The sequence below is a fragment of the Danaus plexippus genome, chromosome 17, assembly GCF_018135715.1.
Source record: "Danaus plexippus chromosome 17, MEX_DaPlex, whole genome shotgun sequence".
NCBI classification, from domain to species: Eukaryota; Metazoa; Arthropoda; class Insecta; order Lepidoptera; family Nymphalidae; genus Danaus; species Danaus plexippus.
The window spans coordinates 1,340,388-1,362,828 of record NC_083548.1 but is presented as its reverse complement, the minus strand read 5'-3'; the positions used below and the strand labels follow the sequence as shown (position 1 = coordinate 1,362,828).

The 22,441-nt window shown below is 31.1% G+C and overlaps 2 protein-coding genes across 3 annotated transcripts; one reads left to right on the top strand and one right to left on the bottom strand.

The window, feature by feature from the left end:
- The first annotated feature begins 144 nt into the window (after positions 1-144).
- On the top strand, positions 145-21,249 carry LOC116771164 (chloride intracellular channel Clic). Of its 2 annotated transcripts, XM_032662921.2 has the most exons (8): positions 145-308; positions 16,524-16,625; positions 16,804-16,968; positions 18,694-18,833; positions 18,973-19,075; positions 19,269-19,379; positions 19,547-19,615; positions 20,427-21,249. In XM_032662921.2, the coding sequence occupies exons 1-8, from the start codon at positions 237-239 to the stop codon at positions 20,514-20,516; spliced, it is 852 nt and encodes a 283-aa protein (XP_032518812.1). In that variant the 5' UTR covers positions 145-236; the 3' UTR covers positions 20,517-21,249. The 2 variants fall into 2 exon arrangements, with proteins under 2 accessions (XP_032518812.1, XP_032518813.1); XM_032662922.2 differs by lacking the exon at positions 19,547-19,615.
- LOC116771167 (mitochondrial coenzyme A diphosphatase NUDT8-like) lies at positions 20,973-22,287 on the bottom strand. Its single transcript, XM_032662931.2, has one exon. It carries the CDS (start codon positions 22,112-22,114, stop codon positions 21,443-21,445), a length of 672 nt encoding a protein of 223 aa, XP_032518822.2. The 5' UTR covers positions 22,115-22,287; the 3' UTR covers positions 20,973-21,442.
- Between the last annotated feature and the right edge of the window lie 154 nt (positions 22,288-22,441).

Genomic DNA, 22,441 nt, shown 5'->3' with positions numbered 1-22,441 from the left:
CAATAAGGCAAATTTAAATACTCTCTGTGAATTAATTGTGTATATCGTTAAAATTACCCTTGAAGGTAGGTACAATACAAATGTCAGATGTCATTACTGTAACGCGTCATCGTAATAATTAGAATTTACACACCGACTGAAGTGAAGTAAGGCAGTCGGTTGAATTAAGTAAACAGTGACGGTTGTGTTTTAGAGTGCATTTAGAAATATTTAATAATTTAGTGTTTTTGGAGTTCATGATGTCGGATGAAATTGCAGAAAATGGAACAGCGAACGGAGACGTTCCAGAGATTGAGCTGATAATCAAGGTATTTTATATTCTGGTGTCTATAATTTAAAGGCTGCGGTCAATCCAACAACACCATCACGATTCACGGCTGGCGTCTTAAGTTCGTAGAATCGTAATTCGCAGTTTAATGTAGATTACAGAATCAACTATAAGTATACGCGGCGATCATGAACTATTTCAACAGTCGATAGTCGATGGTGCTTGTATAAACGAACACATTATGTGCATTTACGATGCACATAAAAACTTCTCGCACTCTCGTATGCATGAAAGTATATTATTACTGCACTTATTATGCGCGTTATTTAGGTCACTAGATTGTGTTTTTGTTGATAGAGTGCTGACCATGGTGGTAAATTGATTTATTTTCAGGATATTGGAAGGCCATAGTAGTGATGAGCTCATAGCTGTCATATGTTATTTATATCCTAATTTGTTGAATCCCAGAAGTGAATCACATGATACAAGGTTTATGTCCTTAAACAGATTGTCAAAAACATCAGTAATTTATGATTTTGTCAAACAATGTGTAACACAAGCTCAAATCTGCTAAAAATTTCTACATGACACAAAGTAATTAAATAATTATGACACATTAATTGGGTAAATTAGCTAACAAGGATATTATTAGTAAAAATCATTTGGTTACAACAATGCAGTATAAAACTTGCCATTGGTATAGATATTAAAAGTATAAACGACTGTAGATTCATTAAGACCAGTGTTCGACATTAAGATTATCTCGGCATTGTCTTTGACTGACTTCAATAAATGATGGTAATGGTTTTGTTTGTTTAATCTATTGTAAACATGTATTGTCGGGTTTGTGATATACACAGTTGGTTCATAGATATTATTTAACTGTGTGTGATATAGTTATACATTATTGTTTGTCATCACAACCTATATTGTCTTAAACTGTTGTTTGCCAAAATAATATACAAATATTATATTTGTATATTTAAGAATATTAATGAATTTTATTTATTTGCATTCTATGGTATTCTGTTAGAATGAGATGAGAATTGATCATTTTAAACAATAACACACTGATGGTGCTTCGAGATGATTAAATATTAACAAGGTCGGCTTAAATAACATCGAAATTGATAAAAATATTTTATTGTACTTAAAAATAATTTAACAATTTTACATGTTTGATGTTTTCTATATTTAAATATTTCCTCAAAAGAGGTTTTACATTTTTTGTAAGAGGTTCTGCATTTAACATAAAAAAAGGTTTGTTTGAAACTCAATATTATATTATATTTATTTTAAAAGTCCACATCATGTGCGATTTAGACAAAGTTATTTTTTTTTTAAAGTTGAAACTGTACAAACTCTTCATTAAAAGATTTCATATGTGTTGATTACTTATTTATTTTAATGAGTAATTAACACTTAGTTGTTGATATCATTGATATGAGTTAAACGATGTAATTAAATCTTTATTATAAATATTAAAAAAAAAAATGCACATAAATCAGAAATCTAGCAAAATTAAATGCATAAGTAATACATTATTACAGCTCAATCATGATTTATATATATATATTCCGTAAGTTTTCAAATCATTAATTGTAATCGGTTTTGAATTTTTTTAATTAATTTCTAATATATTTACACTTTCATTCAGATAACTTTTAGTTTTAATATTAAGAATATTTTTGATGCTGTAATAATATATTAATTAATGTGAAAAAGTCATTACCGATTGAGTTATCAAACAGCACTGGTATAATTTTAATTGGTTACACGGCATTTGATTTATGTACTTGCATTATGTTTTAAAATCAACAGTCCACATCCATTCAGCCAATCTGAAAGCCAACAGGTAATTAATATCAAATAATGTTATAATGATTTAGTGTTCACACAATGTTTATTTTAAACACCTTTTTTTCCTTTTTATCTTAAATATATTTAGTTTAATTTTAATTTCTCTGTTTAAGTATTTTGTTGCATGAGAATCATAATAATTTGTGATTATTTATTTTATTGTTATATTTTATTTTTTCTGTACCAAATGACCTTGCATAAACGCTAGATTATAGTGGAATCTTCTAGAAAATGTGAGACTGTACTGTACTGTACCATTTGGTTTAGACGTCTGAATCAATATATACACAGGAGTAAATTATGTCCTTGGTTGGCCATGAATCTAGATTGAGGGTCGTACATTAATGTGGAGTTCTCAAAGTCAGATAGTATAGGACTTTAAGGAGATTTAGTATAACATAATTTTTGCTTAATATGGAGCCCCTGCAGCCATAGTGAACAATATCTTTCAGCATCAAAAAACATTATTTTTCCATATCTTTGTTTCTAAAGATCTTCATAGTATGAAGTTCATAAATCATAACACTCCCCCGATAGGCAAGAGGCGTCCTAAAGACGTCCTCTTAGACCCTGATGACAAAATAACAACCGACAATGCAGACACAAATACACCTACTACCCAAAACTCCCACATCAACACACAAGGTCCCGTTTTTTAAATGTCGCTCCGGCGATCTGCCGTCGGGGGGCGTCATGCAGTCCTATCATCCGATGCCATCCTCCCCTTCAACGACGTCTTAAGCCGAGGTCCGGCCAGTTAGAGGCACCCTTGGAACGGGGGGACAACCACGCCCCCGCCCTTCAGGCCCGAATTTAACGGGTAGATCCCATCGGGCCAACCACCCCTCCCGGTGAAGATGTCAAAGCCGTTAGGGCTGACAGCTACAGACAAGTCGAAACACTTTTGTATTATTTCAATAAGTCCTATAAAAATCTGTTCAACCCGTTCAAAAATGTATAAGAATTTGGGATAAAGAGATATTTTAAAATCAATATATGTATACTTGTAATAAATTTATTTGATCTTCACTGTGATTATTTAAAGACTTATTAATAAAATTTCTTTCAACTTTATTATTTATATGTTACTCATTACGTTTCAATTAACAACGGTTCGGTATCGATTATAAAAAATACAGATAAATTGATATTAAATATCACCACAGAGACGCTACATACTATGAATCAATAAGAATTATATCTTATGAATGTCGTTATAATAATCGATCGCTGTGTTAGGACTAGAAACTTCCTGCATGCATCACATGAGCATTCCATGCTAGAGAGCGCATGCTTTTGAAACAGAAAACCCGAGACGCCTCTCTGAGGGGAAAGTGACACTAAACACGCGACAGATCGTGTGCTGTCCACTGACACGAACAATTATCATGCCTAGATAATATTTATACACAGATTGACAGTTGACAATTGACAGTTGCCATGGCGAAGACCATAGATAAATTTGAGACTTCTAAGTTTTCCACTGCTCAATTTTTTTTTTTTTTGTGTTAAATGTACTATTTCACTGTCTTAATAATAAGGAAGTTATATGAGCTTCAACTTAATGAGCATCATTCCATTTTTGAATACTGTGAAGGCAACCATATAATATATTAATTATCATGGATTGCCATATACATATAACTTGTATGACAAAAGGTAGCATATATGTAACATTACGTAAATAGAAAGAATCGGTTTATCTCTACGTGTTTTTACATTATCTGATACAACAAGTGTTCTTGGATATTTTTTTATAGTTATAACGCATTCAAATTTTAAATAAGCATTACTTGTTGCACTTATTGTATTAAAAATAACAACTACGTACGAGTTATTTATTAATAGAAATCGAAATGTTCTAACTAAGAAGATAAAATTAATAAGATTATTATTATTGTACTCGGCTTGTATACTGTGTTTAAACTTTAATGCCGACAACAACAGACGCTCTAAGGCCAATCCAGGTTAGCGGTTAGCATTCGACCTTTTTGTCTAAATACCTCCAAGCTGGTTAACTATAATCTGTTGTATTTTCACAGTATAAGCAACGCCATACGTAGAACGTTTAATTTTTATTAATATTATAGTAATATTTCGCAAGCATTATAAATAGAACCATACAGAAAGATGACTTGGCAATAATAAAAGATGTTAAAGCAAGTTTCAACGTAATTTAGTTATGTAATAGAGTAAGGCTGTCGAATCGCTGTACTATCAGAAGCCACGTCCACAGAATGTAAAGATCATTTATTTGACTGTGTCATAATAACTCCGAGAACTAAGTTGTATACTCATAGACGGAACTCAGTTTTGATAACCTAAACGCAAATTAATAACATATTACATACGTAAAGTTTGCGTTAAAAAAAATTATTAACAAAAAAGATGAAGGCTGATTTTATTGGAATTTAAATTTATTATGATTCATATTACAAAATATTACTATCGGCTTGTAGTTTTTATAGCACCGCCGCGGTGGATGTCATCAAAGTAATCAGTAATCTTCTTCATATAGATTCAGACAAGTCACGAAATTCGTTACTTTAATGCAACTCTCACAATATATCTGTCGTTTGATATACTCATCGCAGATAGATGGTAACAAAGTATCTATATATCAGTAGTATAATACATGCAATATTATCTCCTCGGAGTCTGTATCTTACCACAAGTACGTATCGTGACACTACTCACGAAAAGTTTCACGTTTCTCATTCAACAAACAACTTTAATGTGAGAAGATTTATTTATAAAAAAACTGTTGACTATGTAGTATGGACGATCATTGTTATCGTGAGTGACTTTATTAAATTAACTAAATTATATAAATTTAATTCACACCTCAATAAATACAACAAAAGTGTATTAAAATGCTTTTTTTTTCGTTTGTCACGATTTAAATCTAAATCGATATTTCATGGCTCTAGAAAGTAGAAACTAGCTAACAGCTCTTCATAATCCAGAAACTAAATCTTATATTCGTAATCGTTTAAATTAAAATGTAATGAGCAGACGTTTGTCTTTTTTTTATCATAACACATATTACTTAATCATATCTTATCTATTATTATCAAAGTACGTTATTTGTAATCACGATTCAACTATTGATAAGTGATTTAGAGTCACTCGTTCCTTTAGAATATAATGAAAAAATTTACTATAATATGAAGTTGTAGACAGACTGTCGAAATAGCTGAAAATTATATAATATTATTAGTAATAGATTCCATTGAACGTACAAATATTTTTTGTTACTTTTAATGATATTTTCAACTAGTAATAACACTTTAAATGGGGTCCCGCTGACGTACACATAACATGACGACTATTGGATACTGTTCTCAATTACATCGTTATAAATAAAAAAGGTTATTCCATCTTGTTTTCTATTACAATTTTTATTATAAAATACAAAAATAAAAAGCACAGAACGCATACGAGAAATAGAACAGGTGCGTTCTAATTAAATTGGTTATTAAAATTTATGTGTATAAAAGTATAGATGATTTTATATAGCGTCAATTTTAAATAGATCTTTTATATATGATCGTCTCGTTGATAATTTCCACCGTTGGTGTACAGGGGTCGGATATACCCGCATATGGCAGCCGACAGCTGTTGACCGTTAAACTTAACGTTTGAAGTTCCGTTCAAATTACATACGATCTAAACATTTATTTTATATAAAAATGCATTGCGTATAAACTGGCTTTTAATATGCGTTTCTATGGTTGTTAATACGCATTTCTTTCTGCCGAGGAAGTTAAAGACCAATACATATATAGGAATAAAATAAGTCCTTTCCCGCCCGTTCGTAAAAGCAAATTGATTCCTATTATTTTTTCTAAGTTTTATTTATTTACAAGAAAATTTAAATCTTCACCTAATGAAAATATATCATAGTTTTTCTTGTGCAATTTCAATTTTGTTAATATGTCAAAAAACGTTACCGAAACTGCGTATATTAGTTAGTTATATATGTATGTCTTATTCTAGACACATTATACTCTAAATTGTATACAATAAAGTCGAAATTCCCAATAAGCCAACAATTACCGCTATTTTCAATCAACAACGAAATATAATTTTCGGACGGATAATTTAATTTATTATACAATTACATTATAACTCTTTGTGTCATCTTAATTCAATTCGTTGTCGATATTGGCTGTATACATTCGGATTTGGTAATCAAACCTCTTTTAATATATTAATGGGATTTCTCTATGCATAATATCGTTTGAATTTCGAATTTTTTCGTACTAGCAAATTACTATTTGTAAGTTTAACACTCAGTAACTCTTTTCTCTAATATATAAAACATGAGCTTGTCGTTCGTAGTGTGTTAAAATTTTGAATCCGAAGCGTATTGTGAGAAGAGGTCGATGAGTCATTGCTAAACCGGAATGACTTTACTCCGGTTTGAGAGGACAGGCCCGATGGGGAAGAGCTATTGGAGATTACATACAATGTTTTGATCACGGCTTCTCTCGCGAAAGCACCAAGCCTACCACCAGGTTCAAATCGTCGAACTAAACGGACGGTTTACATTTTTTCATTGAAAATACATCACACACGATAGCATCGACGTAATTAATTAAATGTTTAAACTCTCTGTTTTGAGTTTTTTAATTCAAACTTGTAGTTTGGTACCAATACGTTAGATTTTACATAGATGCATAAACACCATTAAGTCATAGACAAAAAGTATTGAAAATCTCAAGGAAGGTCATACTTGGATCACTTGACAAACATTGCCATCTACAATATTAAAGCATAATGTCCGAGTATCACTGATCAGATATTCTTTCATTCATTCGTTCTTATATAATACAAGTTAAACATTATCCAACACACATAGAATATACACAGTCGTATTAAGAACCTCTTTATTGAAGACGATTAAAAGGTGTACAAGGTGTTCTATTACGTTGTATGAGAAACCTAACAAAATATAATTATATTATTATATTTGTGATATGATATATAACGTAATTTTTTAACATCAGTTCAATTTACTTCTGACCAATACACATATATTTATATAAACATGACTATATATGTATGTATATCTTTTACGACCTAAACTCTCCTTATAATCTCGTTATACAGTATCGTATGAGTCATTTTGCACAAATAAATTTTTATGCAATATTATTTTATGTGTATAGTATATGTGTATTGTAATTATATTGTAAAGTCAGGTTAGGTGTTGAATTTGATAAGATTATACTGTTTTGTTAACCCGTATTTGTTGAGACACGAGGATTATCTCCTTTGTGCCACTTCGAAGTCGAAGGTTTCACTTAACTTCCGTTAAAACCTTATTAATTTGAACGTTCTCTTCTCTTTTATAAAATTTTTCAGCGTAAGAAATTTAGAGATTTAAGATTACTGGGATTACCATTGTTATTAATGAAAATAATTCTTATAAGTTATTTTCTGTGTCACTTAAAACTATATCGATTGTATTAGTATAAGTCAATAACTAATTTCATTTTAATAATAGTTAATCGTTTGACAATTTTAACGATTTTATTTAATAGAGACATATATATATCTATATGTTGAATTGAATACGTACAAAATAATTATCGACTTCTATCAGGTTGTTTTTCAAATAGCTGTTATTGTATTCGTTAAATAAAATGATAAACACAATATGACCTTTAGCCAGACCAGCGACAGGCACCTTGGAGATCTTATCAGTTCGATTGCAAATTGATAACTATCACACACTGTTAATATTGAAGTTACAATTTCTATGTTTATCAATCGTTAGTAATTACAAAAAAAAACTCATTAAATATTACTAAAAAGATTAATTATGTTAAAATATCTATTATAATTGACATGTAATTATTTATATTATCGTTATTACTACAACCTCTTATGTTTTGAGATTACACACACACACACATACACACACACACACACACACACACACATACACACACACACACATATATATATATAAATATATATAGATATATGAATGCTTTGTAGACTATTTCATTATTGTAACTATAATAAATGAGCAGTCTTCTTCACCGATAGCAATATGTCTTCCTGTAATATAAGTTTTTCTGGTGATAACTTAAGCTATGTATAAATACTGTCCTGGTGGTGGTAGACACGTCTTCAGCTTCACCAGCAGAAAAATAACCGACCATTAATTATTTCAAAACTATTTCGAATTTTATATAGCACAGTCTGATGAAGCAACCACTGTCATACTATTGTTCGCGGTTCACATAAAGACGGTATAACTATTTACGCTCAACTACAATTTATTCAAGGTATGAAAATTTATGTACGTATATAAGTTTTTTGGTAGCTTACCTATAATCATAAAACTACTTTTAAGTTCGTCTTTAACAAACCAAGTATACTTAGTGTGAGTTCGAATAGCCAATGTAAAGTTTTTCATCCGCTAATCGTGACATACTTTAAACATTAGGTGTCCAGTTCAGATAATATATACTCGTACTAAGATAACAGATAATCCGTCTCTAACACTCAGGAGCTAAGTAGAATGACATTGTACGCAAACAGCAAACCACACACAAGGACGTTGGAATTTACGGTCAAGTGATAAATGTACCGACGTGACTAATGTCTTTAAATAGTATTGATACGTAATGTTACTCAAAAATAAATGTATAGCTTGTAAATTTTAATCATAAACAAGTTTGGTTTCCTGACCTCGTCCGTGTGAACTTCTGAATAAGGCCCAAAGAGAAATGTAGAAATGTTAAAACGTTAGTTGCAACTTACCGGCAGCGACATTTATATGCTGTTACGTGACGGCATCGACAATATCATTATTAAACATTGATTTAGTAGTGATTACACGGAATTTCGGTGTAAATTTTATCCCGTGTCTTACTCTGATGTCTGAGCTATCTTATTGTAAAATTTCATCAAAATCCGATAAGTGGTTTTTGAGTGGAAGAGCAACAAACATCCACACATCCAGAAGCATAATTTTAGTAGGTTTAAAACACTAATATAACTCTGTAGTCCTAACTTTAAATCTGATTAGATCAGAAAATTATAATTAAATATATATATAAGGTGACCTACAAACAATGTCTCCGCTTCATTTTCCTCGTTACTTTGATGATTGATTTAAAAAATTATACATTTGATGCTACAATATACTGTAGTGCTACATTGTGATACAGAAAACGAGATGGCAATGAAAGTGCTTATAACAGCACTCGTAAATGATAACATTGATTAAAAATGACGTCCGTATGTTTGTGATTTATAGTGAATAATTGAGAAATATAGTATTATACAAATCTTGGTGTATTCCATCGTTAGGTGTCAACGAAATTTACTGTTAATAAAATTGGAAGATCTTACGTAAAAAAGAAATAGACTTCGATGCAATAAAAACTCGGAGAATGTCGCAAATAAACGTCTAGTTTGTACCGCGTTTATGATTGCTTAAAAAAAACCTAACCAAATTTTTGTATAGTGGTCCTTTTATCTATATGCCATATATAGTATACGTGTGTGTCATTGCTGTGAAAACGTCTGCGTGACGTCATCAGATACGACTCGCACAAGATAACGTTCGCAGCGGACTCATAACGGTCGAAAACAGTTTTGTATACGTATAAAGAATACTATATTAGTTAAAAAACCGGCCGCGGACATAAAAAAAGGTATAGCAAAAGACTATTTCACTTGGGTCTGATTTAAAAATAATGCTTTGATATCACTTGATATACCTATAATTTATCTAGTATAAAATCATGATCGGGTGTAATTGAATAAAAATCTTCAATTATACCCCTACTACGAGTTCGCAATGTCAAACTAGATATAGTAAACAGTTTTACATATATCAATCTCGACGGAGGATATCAAGTATATGAGTGAAAAACTAGAATATGTGTGTTAAGTTCAGTGATGCGAACTCGTAGTAGGGGCGTAGTTTAGTTTTTAGTTGAACACGTGGCTGCTTAGCGATCTCTATCAGTGAGATAATCATTACATTTTCATTATAAATGAGGTGTTTATGATATATAAATTAATTATATGTAGTTGGTACTATAATTATTTTAAATTATATGTTGCGTGCTGATATTGTAACCTCGCCGAGTGGAATGTGAAGACAGTAAACTTGATACAGTGCGTATTAAAAATTACTCTTAGTTTTATTCGGTGATGTGTTTATACATGAAGCATTGAAGTTAACAAAAAATGAAGACAGAGAGGAAGTTAGTGTAAACAATTCTATGAAAAATTCTATAACTTTATCACCTTTGGAATATCAAAGACGTAATTATTTCTAACGTATAAATGTCACATGTAATAAAGATCGCTAAATACCTAGTTGTCCTTCAGGATATCTTTTTAGTTGGAAAACTTGGAGTTCTACCGATAAAGGTTTGAAGGGGTCTGATTGCCCTTCAAACTTCCTAATAAAAAAATAATAATTTAGTATCTCATACACATAAACATATATAATAAAAGATGTAGTCATTTATACCGAACACAAAAGGTAAAATTTTATTTATGTACATATTATAATCCTAATTTAAAACTACCTCATTTATTTCTAATACCTTTAGTTCTCAATCAAAACGTTAATATTAAATAGAGTGTTTAAATTTGTTTCGCGATATGTTCCTTATTGAGCTGGCAGTCGGCACGTACAGCAAATATGTTTTATTAATACTTGTACAATATTTTATAGCTTTGTATGTACGTCACTTTCATACTAGCAAAACCACTCGGTTTCACTTGCGGTAAATTTGTTGGGTAACTCATAAGCATGGTTATTTAACGCTACGACTTTTACCGTTGTTTCGGAGGGACTAAATCTTTTTCTTCCTGTTCTATGAAAAGTCTTACGATTGAATTATTTATAGATTGCTGTGCAAGTAAAGCAAAATTTAGCTCTGATGTATAAAAATAAAATTATATATAATTATAATACATTGACTTTCTGTTCTCCGATAGAAAATTAATATGCATGTCTTCGATGCATTTACAATTAATGGCTGTGTGCGCTGACAGTAATTAGCAGAAGTTATTCACCGTTCAAAGGAAGCCGTCTGTAAATATATAGATCAAATTCAACAAAGATAACACTGGAAATGTGCTCTCTGTATAAATTATGACCATCAATGTATTATTTTCCAATTCAATTAACACGTTTTTTTTTTTTTAAACATATAGAATCTATTTTATATTTTTTTCTATATATTTTTTTCTACATTGGCATTAAACGTGAAGACTTATTTGTGAAGTTGACTGTGGAGTTGCGGATTACGTAAGCGCTACACGTTTCGACCCGCTTTTTAAAGCTCTTGTATGAGGTCATGTACGAGAACCTTTCTAAAACGTTGCACTGTTCATTCTCCGGCAACTTTGTTTCGTCTTTGACCGAAATGCAATTTAAAAAAATGCTAAACAGAATTTAAAAAAAAATCTGTTTTGATATTTTGTTGCTTTAAAAGAAAAATAATAGTAAAGTAAGACCATTTCTTTTAAATTGATCAATGAAAACGTAGTTATGATATTTACGAATTTCGAAACCCCTTTTTGTAGTCTCTCTAAATTTATTTTTGACGTCACATTTGTATATTTATTAACATTTTTATACAAAACATAATTGCTATGCAAAGTCGATTCATGTAATTTATCCCACGTCACTGCCGCGAGACAAGCTCGTGCAGTCATTGTGGTCTTGTTGAGATCATCTCTGTATTATATGAAAAAAAGTAAACAACATAAGGTCACACCCCGCAGATGCTATTTAATTATATTCTGTATTCCCGCCACGTCATTGATGGCACCGTCAATTTGTAGTACAAAATGGGTCTTAAAATTATTTCAATTAATACGTTATTTATATTAGTGTTAAAAAGTTTGACTTTAATTAGGATTTTATTACTATAAATATATTCTAAAATATGTTTATCTTTGTTTCATATTTTATTTTACGTACCTACGTGACGTTGACGGAATGTAGTGTGCACGTTTGGGCACGAATGAGATTTGTATGGAAAGTACTGAAACGAAAAAAAAATCTATATCAGCTGGATTTTTAACTAGTTCGATAGTATTTCAACGGGTTCGTGATTTGTAGGAAGAAAAACCTATATTTAGATTATAATAAGGGCATACCATTCATATTAAAGGTGATTGAAGTATGTTGTCCATCAAAATGATTTTACTGAAAAATTTAAAGTATATGATAAATAATAGCGTATTTTATATACTAGCACATTAATACAGTATATAGTATAACGTAACTCATAATGTAACACAGTTATTAAAAATCCAACTCAACTATTGTTTATAAAATGCGTCTGGCTCCAGCCAGTTCAGGGAGCCATTCCTAGGTTAATAAAAATGCTCACACATTCAGGTGCACACCAATGGCCATAGTTATATATATATATAAAATTAAAATAATCTTGTAAGGTTGTTACATTATGAATACCGTTTATATTATATCGTTATGTATTGTGATGCAAATGTCCGCGTGATGCAACAGCGGATGATGGCCGACTGCTGTCACGGCTATCAACTTCCTGAGAATGTAAAATTCATAAATGATGTCCTATTAGGCGTTGCGTAACTTGCGAAAAAGTTATTCATACAAAAATGAACATAATGTTTTGGGTTAAAAAGCTTATAATCCGTTGGGCTAAAAATTAATCGCATCACATAATTTAGAAATAGATGTTTTGTGTACGTATTTATTCTTGTCACGTGTGTTGCGTTTATTCTATTAATACTCATCCTCGGATCACAATTGGAGACCAATTCGTGTAATGCATTGGTTGATATCAAATTTCACTCTGACCGCAGCTAATGGTCACGCGGACAGGAAATTGCACTAAAAATGTATAAGTCATCGAGTCGTATTATCACTGTCAGTCTCTTAATTGTATGCATGCGATGTTATGTCACAGTCCTAAACACTCTCGCTAGGAATTCACTTAGTGGAATCGCTAATTTCAGTCGTTGACCTTGAAGAGCTCGAGATATTTCTGTCGCGATCTATGTATATGTAATCTGTGATGTGAAACCTAACCTGACCTAACAAAACCTAATCTAGCCTAACAGTAGCTTGTAACCAGAGACCTAAACTTTCACGGCTCGCGAAGTTTATCTGGTCAAATGTCGGTTTTCTCGTCGCGGGTCATTGGACTCTGTAGACTCTCTCAATCCCGGTCCACGGTTTCAAGAAAGTTATGTTCCAATACCGCTTTTTATTCACAACCGAACCGTACTCTCAGCCGTGACGGATTCTAGGCTTTTTTTCTATGAATCAGACGAAAACCGCTCGCCCGAATACAGGAGATATATGAGTTGCTTTCGTTTTCAAGAAACTGAAAGCTATCTATATATATTAATTATATGCCAAAGCCCTGACGCTACTTCCATCTCAAATAATACAATCCTCTAATTTGAAACAAATTAATTCTAATTTTTTTTTTTTTTGTAATAAATCTGTGAAAGTAGGTTAAATATCATCAAGAGCTGAATTTTATTCTCAATTACCTAACACTGTATTATCACATTAGACACGCGGCGATGAATCTAAGAAAAAAAAAAATCGTTACATTTTATTATGCAATAATTTTTTTTATTATAACCGCTACAAAATGTCAAGGAAGAGGTGATGTTTTGTTTGCATATGTGCATTTTAAGTTGTGATTAATATATTATTTAAATAAGGTTTTAGGTGATGAGATCTAAGACTTTCACATCTCGTCTGCCCGTGATCACGGCTGCTGAAAAGTAACCGAAACTTCGCGTCGGGATTATGTATTTAAAATAATAAAAATTCGCTTAGTAAATCCCAAAAATATTAGTTTTAATTTAAGGTTTTAGGTAATCAACAAAATCAATTATAATCTACTAGTTTTCGCCCGCGACTTCGTCTGCGTTAGTTTCAGAATTAGAAATGTATAGCTGACCTGGCGAACTCTGTTCTTCCTTAAAGACACAAGATAAGAAGATTTTGGATTTGATCAACTTATTTTTTTTTCTTTTCAATCGGATGAAAAGTATCCCAAGTACTTCCTTTATTCTAAGCTATGTCTAAACCAAGTTTCAGCGAAACTCAAACCGCCGTTCTTGAGTTATAAACAGTGGAGCCGAAACGAGTTTCTTTTATATATAAAGATATGAATGTGGAGGAAAGCAATACGTGTAACATACGCGTAGATTCTAAATAAAAATTATCGTTAAATTTAACCTTCTCCAATAGAAAACGTTTGACGTGTTTTTTTCTTATTACAACCATTACTTAATGTACTGAATATCAACGTAGAACCCTCTGTTGTCGATAAGTTTTACCTTGTAATGTAAATTGTATTAGACACATTTATAAAATACTGTCCAATCTGTTCGTGAAGCATGCAAATATAGTATTATATCCATGGTCCGCTCGTTCTCATTGTCAATTGTAATGAATCAGTTTCTATTTGTAACGCGTCATTGCATCTTTTCTATTGTCGCCACTAGTTGGTCAAGACTAGTGTATAATTTAATTCTACTGTCTTCGCTTTAATGCCATGTTTTTTAGTGTTGTATATCTTAAACATACAGTAGCAGTTATCGATAAATATATCAATCTGAGCGATTTTAACTTTTACTTATCCATCACTTTTGGTTAATATAATTGTTAACCGCTTAACCGGTAAATAGACAAAGAATATGTCGGTATATGTAAGCCGTCTAACGCCTCAAAATGTAACTCGTATAGCCCTAGTTATAATTAACTAGGCCTCGTTTGCGGTTTCTCTCACGTAAAAGCACATTTTTTTGTACTTCAAGATTTGTCCGGCTGTTTGTCATTAGATCTGTTGGAATTATAAATACCTCTAATAAATACTGCTTTCTAGATATTCTTATTATAGTTATTAAGATAAAAAAAAATTAATCACGAATAGTCACTCATTGAGATTTATTAACTGATAAATGTCGATGTTTATCAGCAGGGTAACGTTGATATTTATGTTAAGTCTATTATAATGAAGCGTTGTGTGCAGTGATGATGATTCAATGAAACATACAAAAGTTGTGTTGATTAGAACTTGCGGCACTGTGACCCTATTTAGGGCCGTGACTCATCGAGGTCTAACAATGAAAAAACATTGCTACATAGTAGACAGTTAAGTAAACGGGCAAAAATAATATTATTTTAAGCTCAATGTCGTTATAATATAAAAATTTAAAGTCGTTCTAATTTATATTCCATGCTATAATAGATTTTGTTTATTTTGAATCCCTAGATTATGGTTTTGTTTCAAATATTTGAAATTTTGCTTTCCAACCGCCTTTACTTTTGTCTTTTTTGTTATATTCTATAAAAAGGATGAACCAAACTCGTTAGTAAGTATAGTAAATCAATCAGTGTTTCTGTTTAACCAGTTTTGTTAAAGTCCTTTTTGATAACTGAAAATTTTAAAATGTTGAACCATTTTTTTCTGCGTCTACCTTCCCACCCTGGACGTTGTCAGATTTCTCTAAAGATTTCCACTGTATTATGCCTGTCCAAAGAAATACCGCTCTTTATTAGTGTAAAATATTAATACGACGAACATATTAAGAGACTTGATTTGGTATTTATGAAGACTTTTGTTTTATCAGAATTCTTTTATCACTATATTTACTTCAAACTCATGTAGTTTTTCTATTTCTGTATAAATAGCATTATATAAGTTAATGTACATAAGTACCATATGTCATACCTGTGGCATCATATCATGAGACAATGCTGTCATGAATATTCAATGAGGTTCTTTTAACCATAGCTCTGGAGTTCCACAATTGACGTAAAACATATTTACAATTGTCGTTGCCTTAACGCTATTGCGATTTGATGATGAATTGTTTTATAATGAAAATTATTAGCTACACTAGCGTAACCTGTATCTATAAAAGCGAAAGGTAAAGCTCTAAAGATAGGTAAATATAAAATAGTCAACTTTCTTTAAAATTTCAACTAATACGTCCGAGTGTGACTGATTGTAGAACATTATAATACATTTTAAAAGTTTCAAACGAAATATTTAAATAAAATTATATTCTATTTATAGTTAAGGAAGGACTAATTTCAAATAGATGTTTTTTATTTTGTCTTCTTTTCATACTTCTAACGGACAGTTACTTTCATCTCGCTTGTCGATGATCACGGTGTCTGCAAAACCACCGAAACGTCGAGAGCATGTAGTAAACTAATAAAAAAAAAGTGGTACATCCGAAAATATTATTCTTATTTAAATGAATACTCGCGAAAGTCTTAGAGATATCATTTAACCGAGATGTTTTTTTATCTAATTTTGGTATCAGAGAATACGAATTAAAACGCCTCTAACATTGTGATAATTCAAACTCCTTATCATTCTAGGCTTCGACGATTGATGGCAGGCGAAAAGGTGCTTGCTTGTTCTGTCAGGAGTACTTCATGGACCTGTACCTGCTAGCGGAACTAAAAACTATAAGTCTCAAAGTGAGTTAAGCTAAAGTTATTCACAGGGAAATATTAATCTTGAATCATATTAAATTAACTTAATATACACACTTAATTTTACTACAAATTTGTATGTCGTTAAGAATGTTTTGATCCTGAAAAAATTCGCTATATTTCTACAAGATTTGTTAAAAGCTTAGCTTGACGTGATCACCAGGTGACGACAGTGGACATGCAGAAGCCTCCGCCAGATTTTAGGACCAACTTCGAAGCTACTCATCCTCCCATCCTGATAGACAACGGCCTCGCCATACTGGAAAACGAAAAGATAGAGCGACACATCATGAAGAGCGTGCCGGGAGGGCATAATTTGTTCGTACAGGTAAAGTAATTAATTCTACTAGAATTATAGCAATACTCGGCTTTTGGACTTGGAATTTTGGGAATTTAAAGTCTTTTGTACTGCATTTAGATTAAACATGTTCAGTTAGTTGAATTATAGTTAAATTTGAATAACAAATTTGTATATGCGGGCTTATAACCGGTTGCGTTTCATGTAATCTTTGACAAAGAATACAAGTAGGGTACTCTCGTATCAGGGCTCTGTAGTAAATCAATTATAAAATAATAATCAGGTGTATTATGGATTGAAAGGAATAATAAAACTAATGTATTTTGATTCGAAAACTTGCGAAATTTTACAAAGAAAGAGCTTTAATCAAAGAAAGTCGTCCGTCTTGATATGAGGGCTATGTACATAGAACGCTTAATAGATTGACTCGAGTCAAGACACGATAGTTCAGTGGTAAAGCAACCGGCGCGTGATATCCCGAAGGTTGTAGGTTCATTTACTACTCGTTTTGATATAATATATTTTTTTTATACATTTTCCAATTTTAATTTGATTATTAGATCAACATTGCTTTAATATTAAAAAAACATAATTATAAAAAAACACGGTATTAAAATAACAAGACATTTGTTGTAAAGCAAAAAATATATTAAAATATGTACCCGCAATTATTTGCTTTATATTCAAGAAAAATCTTTAGTTTAACTTAATGAAATAAACTATGTTTTGATCGCAGCTTTAAATTTTTCTTTTCTCTTAATTTTTTTCACGATTGCATGTTCGATTATAAATTAAAACCATATATAATATGTATATTATTTATATAGAATAATATTGAACAAAACTTCAAATGTTATATGAACATGAAGTAAGGACAAAGCTATAGAAGTATCTGATTTATTGTATTTAAAACATTAAGTAAATAACTCAGCAAACAAACTCGTCGCAGCTCTAAAACTGTTCATAATATAAATCATATACAACCTATTTTCATATATATATATATATATGTCATAATAATAAAATAGTTTGTCAAAAAAAAAAAATAATTAATTTCTCAATGATTTATTACGCTATGTATAATTTCTACTTTTCCTAGTTGGATCGCATTATGTCATATAGAACCAGTTTTTATAACGTTTTCACTTTAAACCTGTCTCTGTGACAAGATGCTGTAACGAAACAGGAAACGAAAACAACAGTGAATTACTGCCGCGATCGATCTCGTTCAATATTAATTAACTAATATATATATATATATATATATTAGTTTATATATATATATATATATATAAATTATATTATATTAAAAATAAAAAAATTAATTGTTTTATAATAAAACATAAATTTTAATGTATTTTCTGAGCCAATATAATTATTATTTCATGATATACTTACTATCACATAATCCTTCTTATATAGTTTGATTTGTTATATATAAAGACCATAATATTTTATAAAAACTATGTTAAATTTTTGAAGCAAAAAATACAGTACTCAAAAAGACGAGCCAACTAAAGGAGATAACAAATGTAAACATTATCTGGAGGTCGTTATATATAAGAGCGACTAAAATAAAGATTTACTGTAAAAAACACAAGATATATTGAAATTTTAACGTTCGGTCGAACATTTTCTATACAGTTTGTTTATATCAAACCAAACAAATTTATTTACAAAATTTATCACGTTCCGTTGGCCCTACTTTACAATCGTTTAATTAATCTTTCCACTAAATGACATCAATGATTTCAGGATAAAGAAGTGGCGTCTCTAATAGAGAACCTGTACTCCAAGTTGAAGCTGGTTTTGGTACGTAAAGACGAGCACAAGTCCGCTGCTCTGAGGGCGCATCTCGCCCGTATTGATGCACTGCTGGAGCGCAGAGGAACCAGGTATGAAGACAAAACACACAGGCACAAAAATGCTCTACACAAAGACACTTTCTCTCCAGCGAGAATATTTGTATTTATTAAAAAAATTACTATTAATTAAATTGCCTTTTATTACTTTAAATATTCGTATATTTTATAGATTCCTAACGGGAGACACCATGTGCTGCTTCGACTGCGAGCTGATGCCTCGTCTGCAGCACATCCGCGTGGCCGGCAAGTACTTCGTCGACTTCGAAATACCCGTGAGTCATTAAATTACTTTGATTTTATATAACTTTAATATACAATTTAAATTTATATAAATAGATTTTCTCACACTTATTTGTTCTGAGTCATCTAACTAAAATTCAATGTTATGAGAATTTAAGTATTTATTTTCTTATATATATTTAATGTATGTATATATATATTGGAAAGTTGTTAATATCTTTACAGACGAGTTTCCGAGCACTCTGGCGTTATATGTACCACATGTACCAGCTGGACGCCTTCACACAGAGCTGCCCCGCCGACCAAGACATCATCAACCACTATAAACTGCAACAGGTAGTGTCAACCGCCCTTTACAATAACCTAAACCTAGCTTTATCAGCCAAAATTTTCCGATCTATCAGGCGACGGTCTGTCTTTATTATACCAATCGAACATTATATATAATGGCTATCTTTTTTTATCTATTATTCCTTATTTCTATCTATGACTATCGCCTACAGTTATCTACCAAAGGTTTGATCTTGTCGCCGACGCTGATGCGGCAAAAGAAAGACGAAGATAGTAGGACGGTACGTTACGTTGTTGTGTCGTCGCGTTAATGTGCATACATCATTAATAAAATATCAATGTCATTATTAATATATGGCAACACGGGTGTCACAACATTAATATATGGTAACACCGATGTCATAACTTGTTTGACGTTCCTTTGACGTATTCGTTTTGACAGATTCATGAGTGACGTTTCTATCATTGGTTGAGGTTCTCACACCAGCTTACCACACGGCGTTTCCCGTCTAATTGTATAAATACTGTTCTGTGTTCGTATACTCACTTGAAATGTGCTGTTATTTCAACAAATGTTATTAATGTTTAGCTGATAAATATATACAGGATGAAATCGAATGGGCCGGAAAAAACGATGACATTATTTGCTATAATTCTATTATTTCGTAAACGACAAAATTTTGTTTTAATTTGAAAAAAGCCCCATTTTTTCTACATAAACTAAAAATAATTGTAATACATTATATGTACGAAAAACAACTTACTAGAAGAAAACTAGGAATAATATAACAAGTATTTTAAAAGATATTTTTTTAATGAACCACGTGTTTTATTGTCTATACTTAATATTATTTTTTATTTATTACAGTTTTCAATTTCATCCTGTAAAGAAGTTGATTTCCTACACAATTATATAAGACTCTCTTATTACTTTCCTCTTCATAACTCTATTTTGTCATACAATAATCATGCACGTCTTGCATGAGGAAATATGTTTGTCCACCATTATAATAACGAATAAATCATCGCAGCGCCTTATGAATTTTTTTATCAATAATTATCTATGGCGTATTAATGGAATGTGTTTTTCAGGCGCTCAAAATGAAGAAACACGAGGAACTCGAGACGCCCACGTTCACGACCTCCATCCCCGTGGACGTGAACGAGCCAAACGAACAGTAATCCTATTAATCAGTACCAAGTCTTTATTGAACGATTTCACTTAACGTGATTGATAGTATTTTTGTAATTTTGTACAATTTGATTATTTTTTTTTTGTTTGTTTTCGACATTTCATAATAAATGTAAAAGATTTGGTGCAATCAAAATTTATTACGGGTGATTGTATGCGGCGTTGGGTGCGTGTTTGACCCTGTTGCGACCGGCGGAGGTTATACTGTGCAGAAATTAACATTATAATATTATTTATCTAGTTCTAGAATAGTGGCCGTACACAACGAAAAATCTTTAACACTGTTATCTCACATACTATGATTGGTTTACAGTATTCTATGTTACGCGGTAGTTTAAGTTGTAGGTAAGTATTTCAGCCAGCCGAAACGCCTCTGCCTTGACATTTTCAGTAACTGCAACAGTTATCAACTTGTATTTATTATGAAGCATATTGAGTGCTCTTGCCTGCCTCGGTTACCTTTTTTGAAGGTAGTATAAGTACTTATTTTTAATACATAGATTCAATTTAAGCCATTTTATTGAGACTTGAACTGTTGATAATGATGCCTTGATTTTGGAATAATTTTTTTTTTTTAATAATCTATACAAGCTATTGTTTTGTTCACAATATACAGACAAGAGGCATCTACATAAAAAAATATTGGACATTGTATAAAATATTAACACTAGTATATAATGTAAAATTGTTAAGGAATAAACCTGGATAAATATTTTAATTTTTTATTTGCGTTTTATTTTTCGCTTTTTTTCTTCTCATTATTCATATTTAATTATTTACCATATTGCCATTAATATGTTGTAAAATTTTTACAAACTTGTATACAATGTTTAACTAACTATAGTTAGCTTTTGTACTTTTAATAAATATTTACATAAATATATTAATATTATTATTATTTTTTGTAAATACCGAATCAATGTAAATTTATATGATGATCTATAAAAATCTTTTTCCTCATCCACTCATTTCTATATATATCCTTTGGTAGGAGACAACTCAAAAACACATGAGTTACATATGCGGTCAGCCCCCAAATTTGATATTTATTAACAACAAACACTGGAAGTATGTAACCATTCTTGAACTGTGTGTAAAATTGATTATTCGGATCACAGAAACTTTGTAATGGAACTGCAAATGTTTCAGCAACTTCTTTTTTGTTCAGGTTAAGATCTTGTTCCCTCAAATTCTTTATAGAGCCTATGACAGGGGTGACACTGATTTTGTTATTTCTACCCGGAAAAGTATTCCCACTGCCCCATATATCGACTTTTTCGGGTGATAACCCTATTTCCTCTTTGGTCTCACGCAGTGCAGTTTCAACTGGAGATTCTCCCTTGTCAGTTTTCCCGCCAGGAAAAGATATATGTCCACTGTCCGTCTTTAAGTTTACAGCTCGCACGGTATACAAAAGACTTGGAATATCATTTACGTTACACAGTGGAATCAAAACAGCTGCGGAAGTCGATGGTTGTGTTGCTTTTTTATTCGTTTGCTGTATCTTGAATTTTTTAAACTTAGCCAAACAACGTTCCCTAGCCACAGCTGAAAATAAATTTTGAACACTAAACGCATTTAAACACATGATTTAATAAGTATTTGTTATGATAAAATTATAATTTGATATTGTTGTCAAAGTACGCCAAATATCATTACTTAATAAACTTTTAATTTTGATCACTGTTGATGTAACAACAGTTAATACACAATAAAAAATAACGTGAAAAACATAACAAACGTCAATGATCTCGTAAGAACGAGGAAATTTCTCTTTGAATAGAGCCACAGCATAAATAAAAAAATCTTTTTTTTTTAATTACGTATGTCATATTGGCTATAAGATTTTTTTGTTTAATCTTTATAAATTATTTACATTCTTTCCTCGTTACATTATGCTTTTTAAATTTATTTC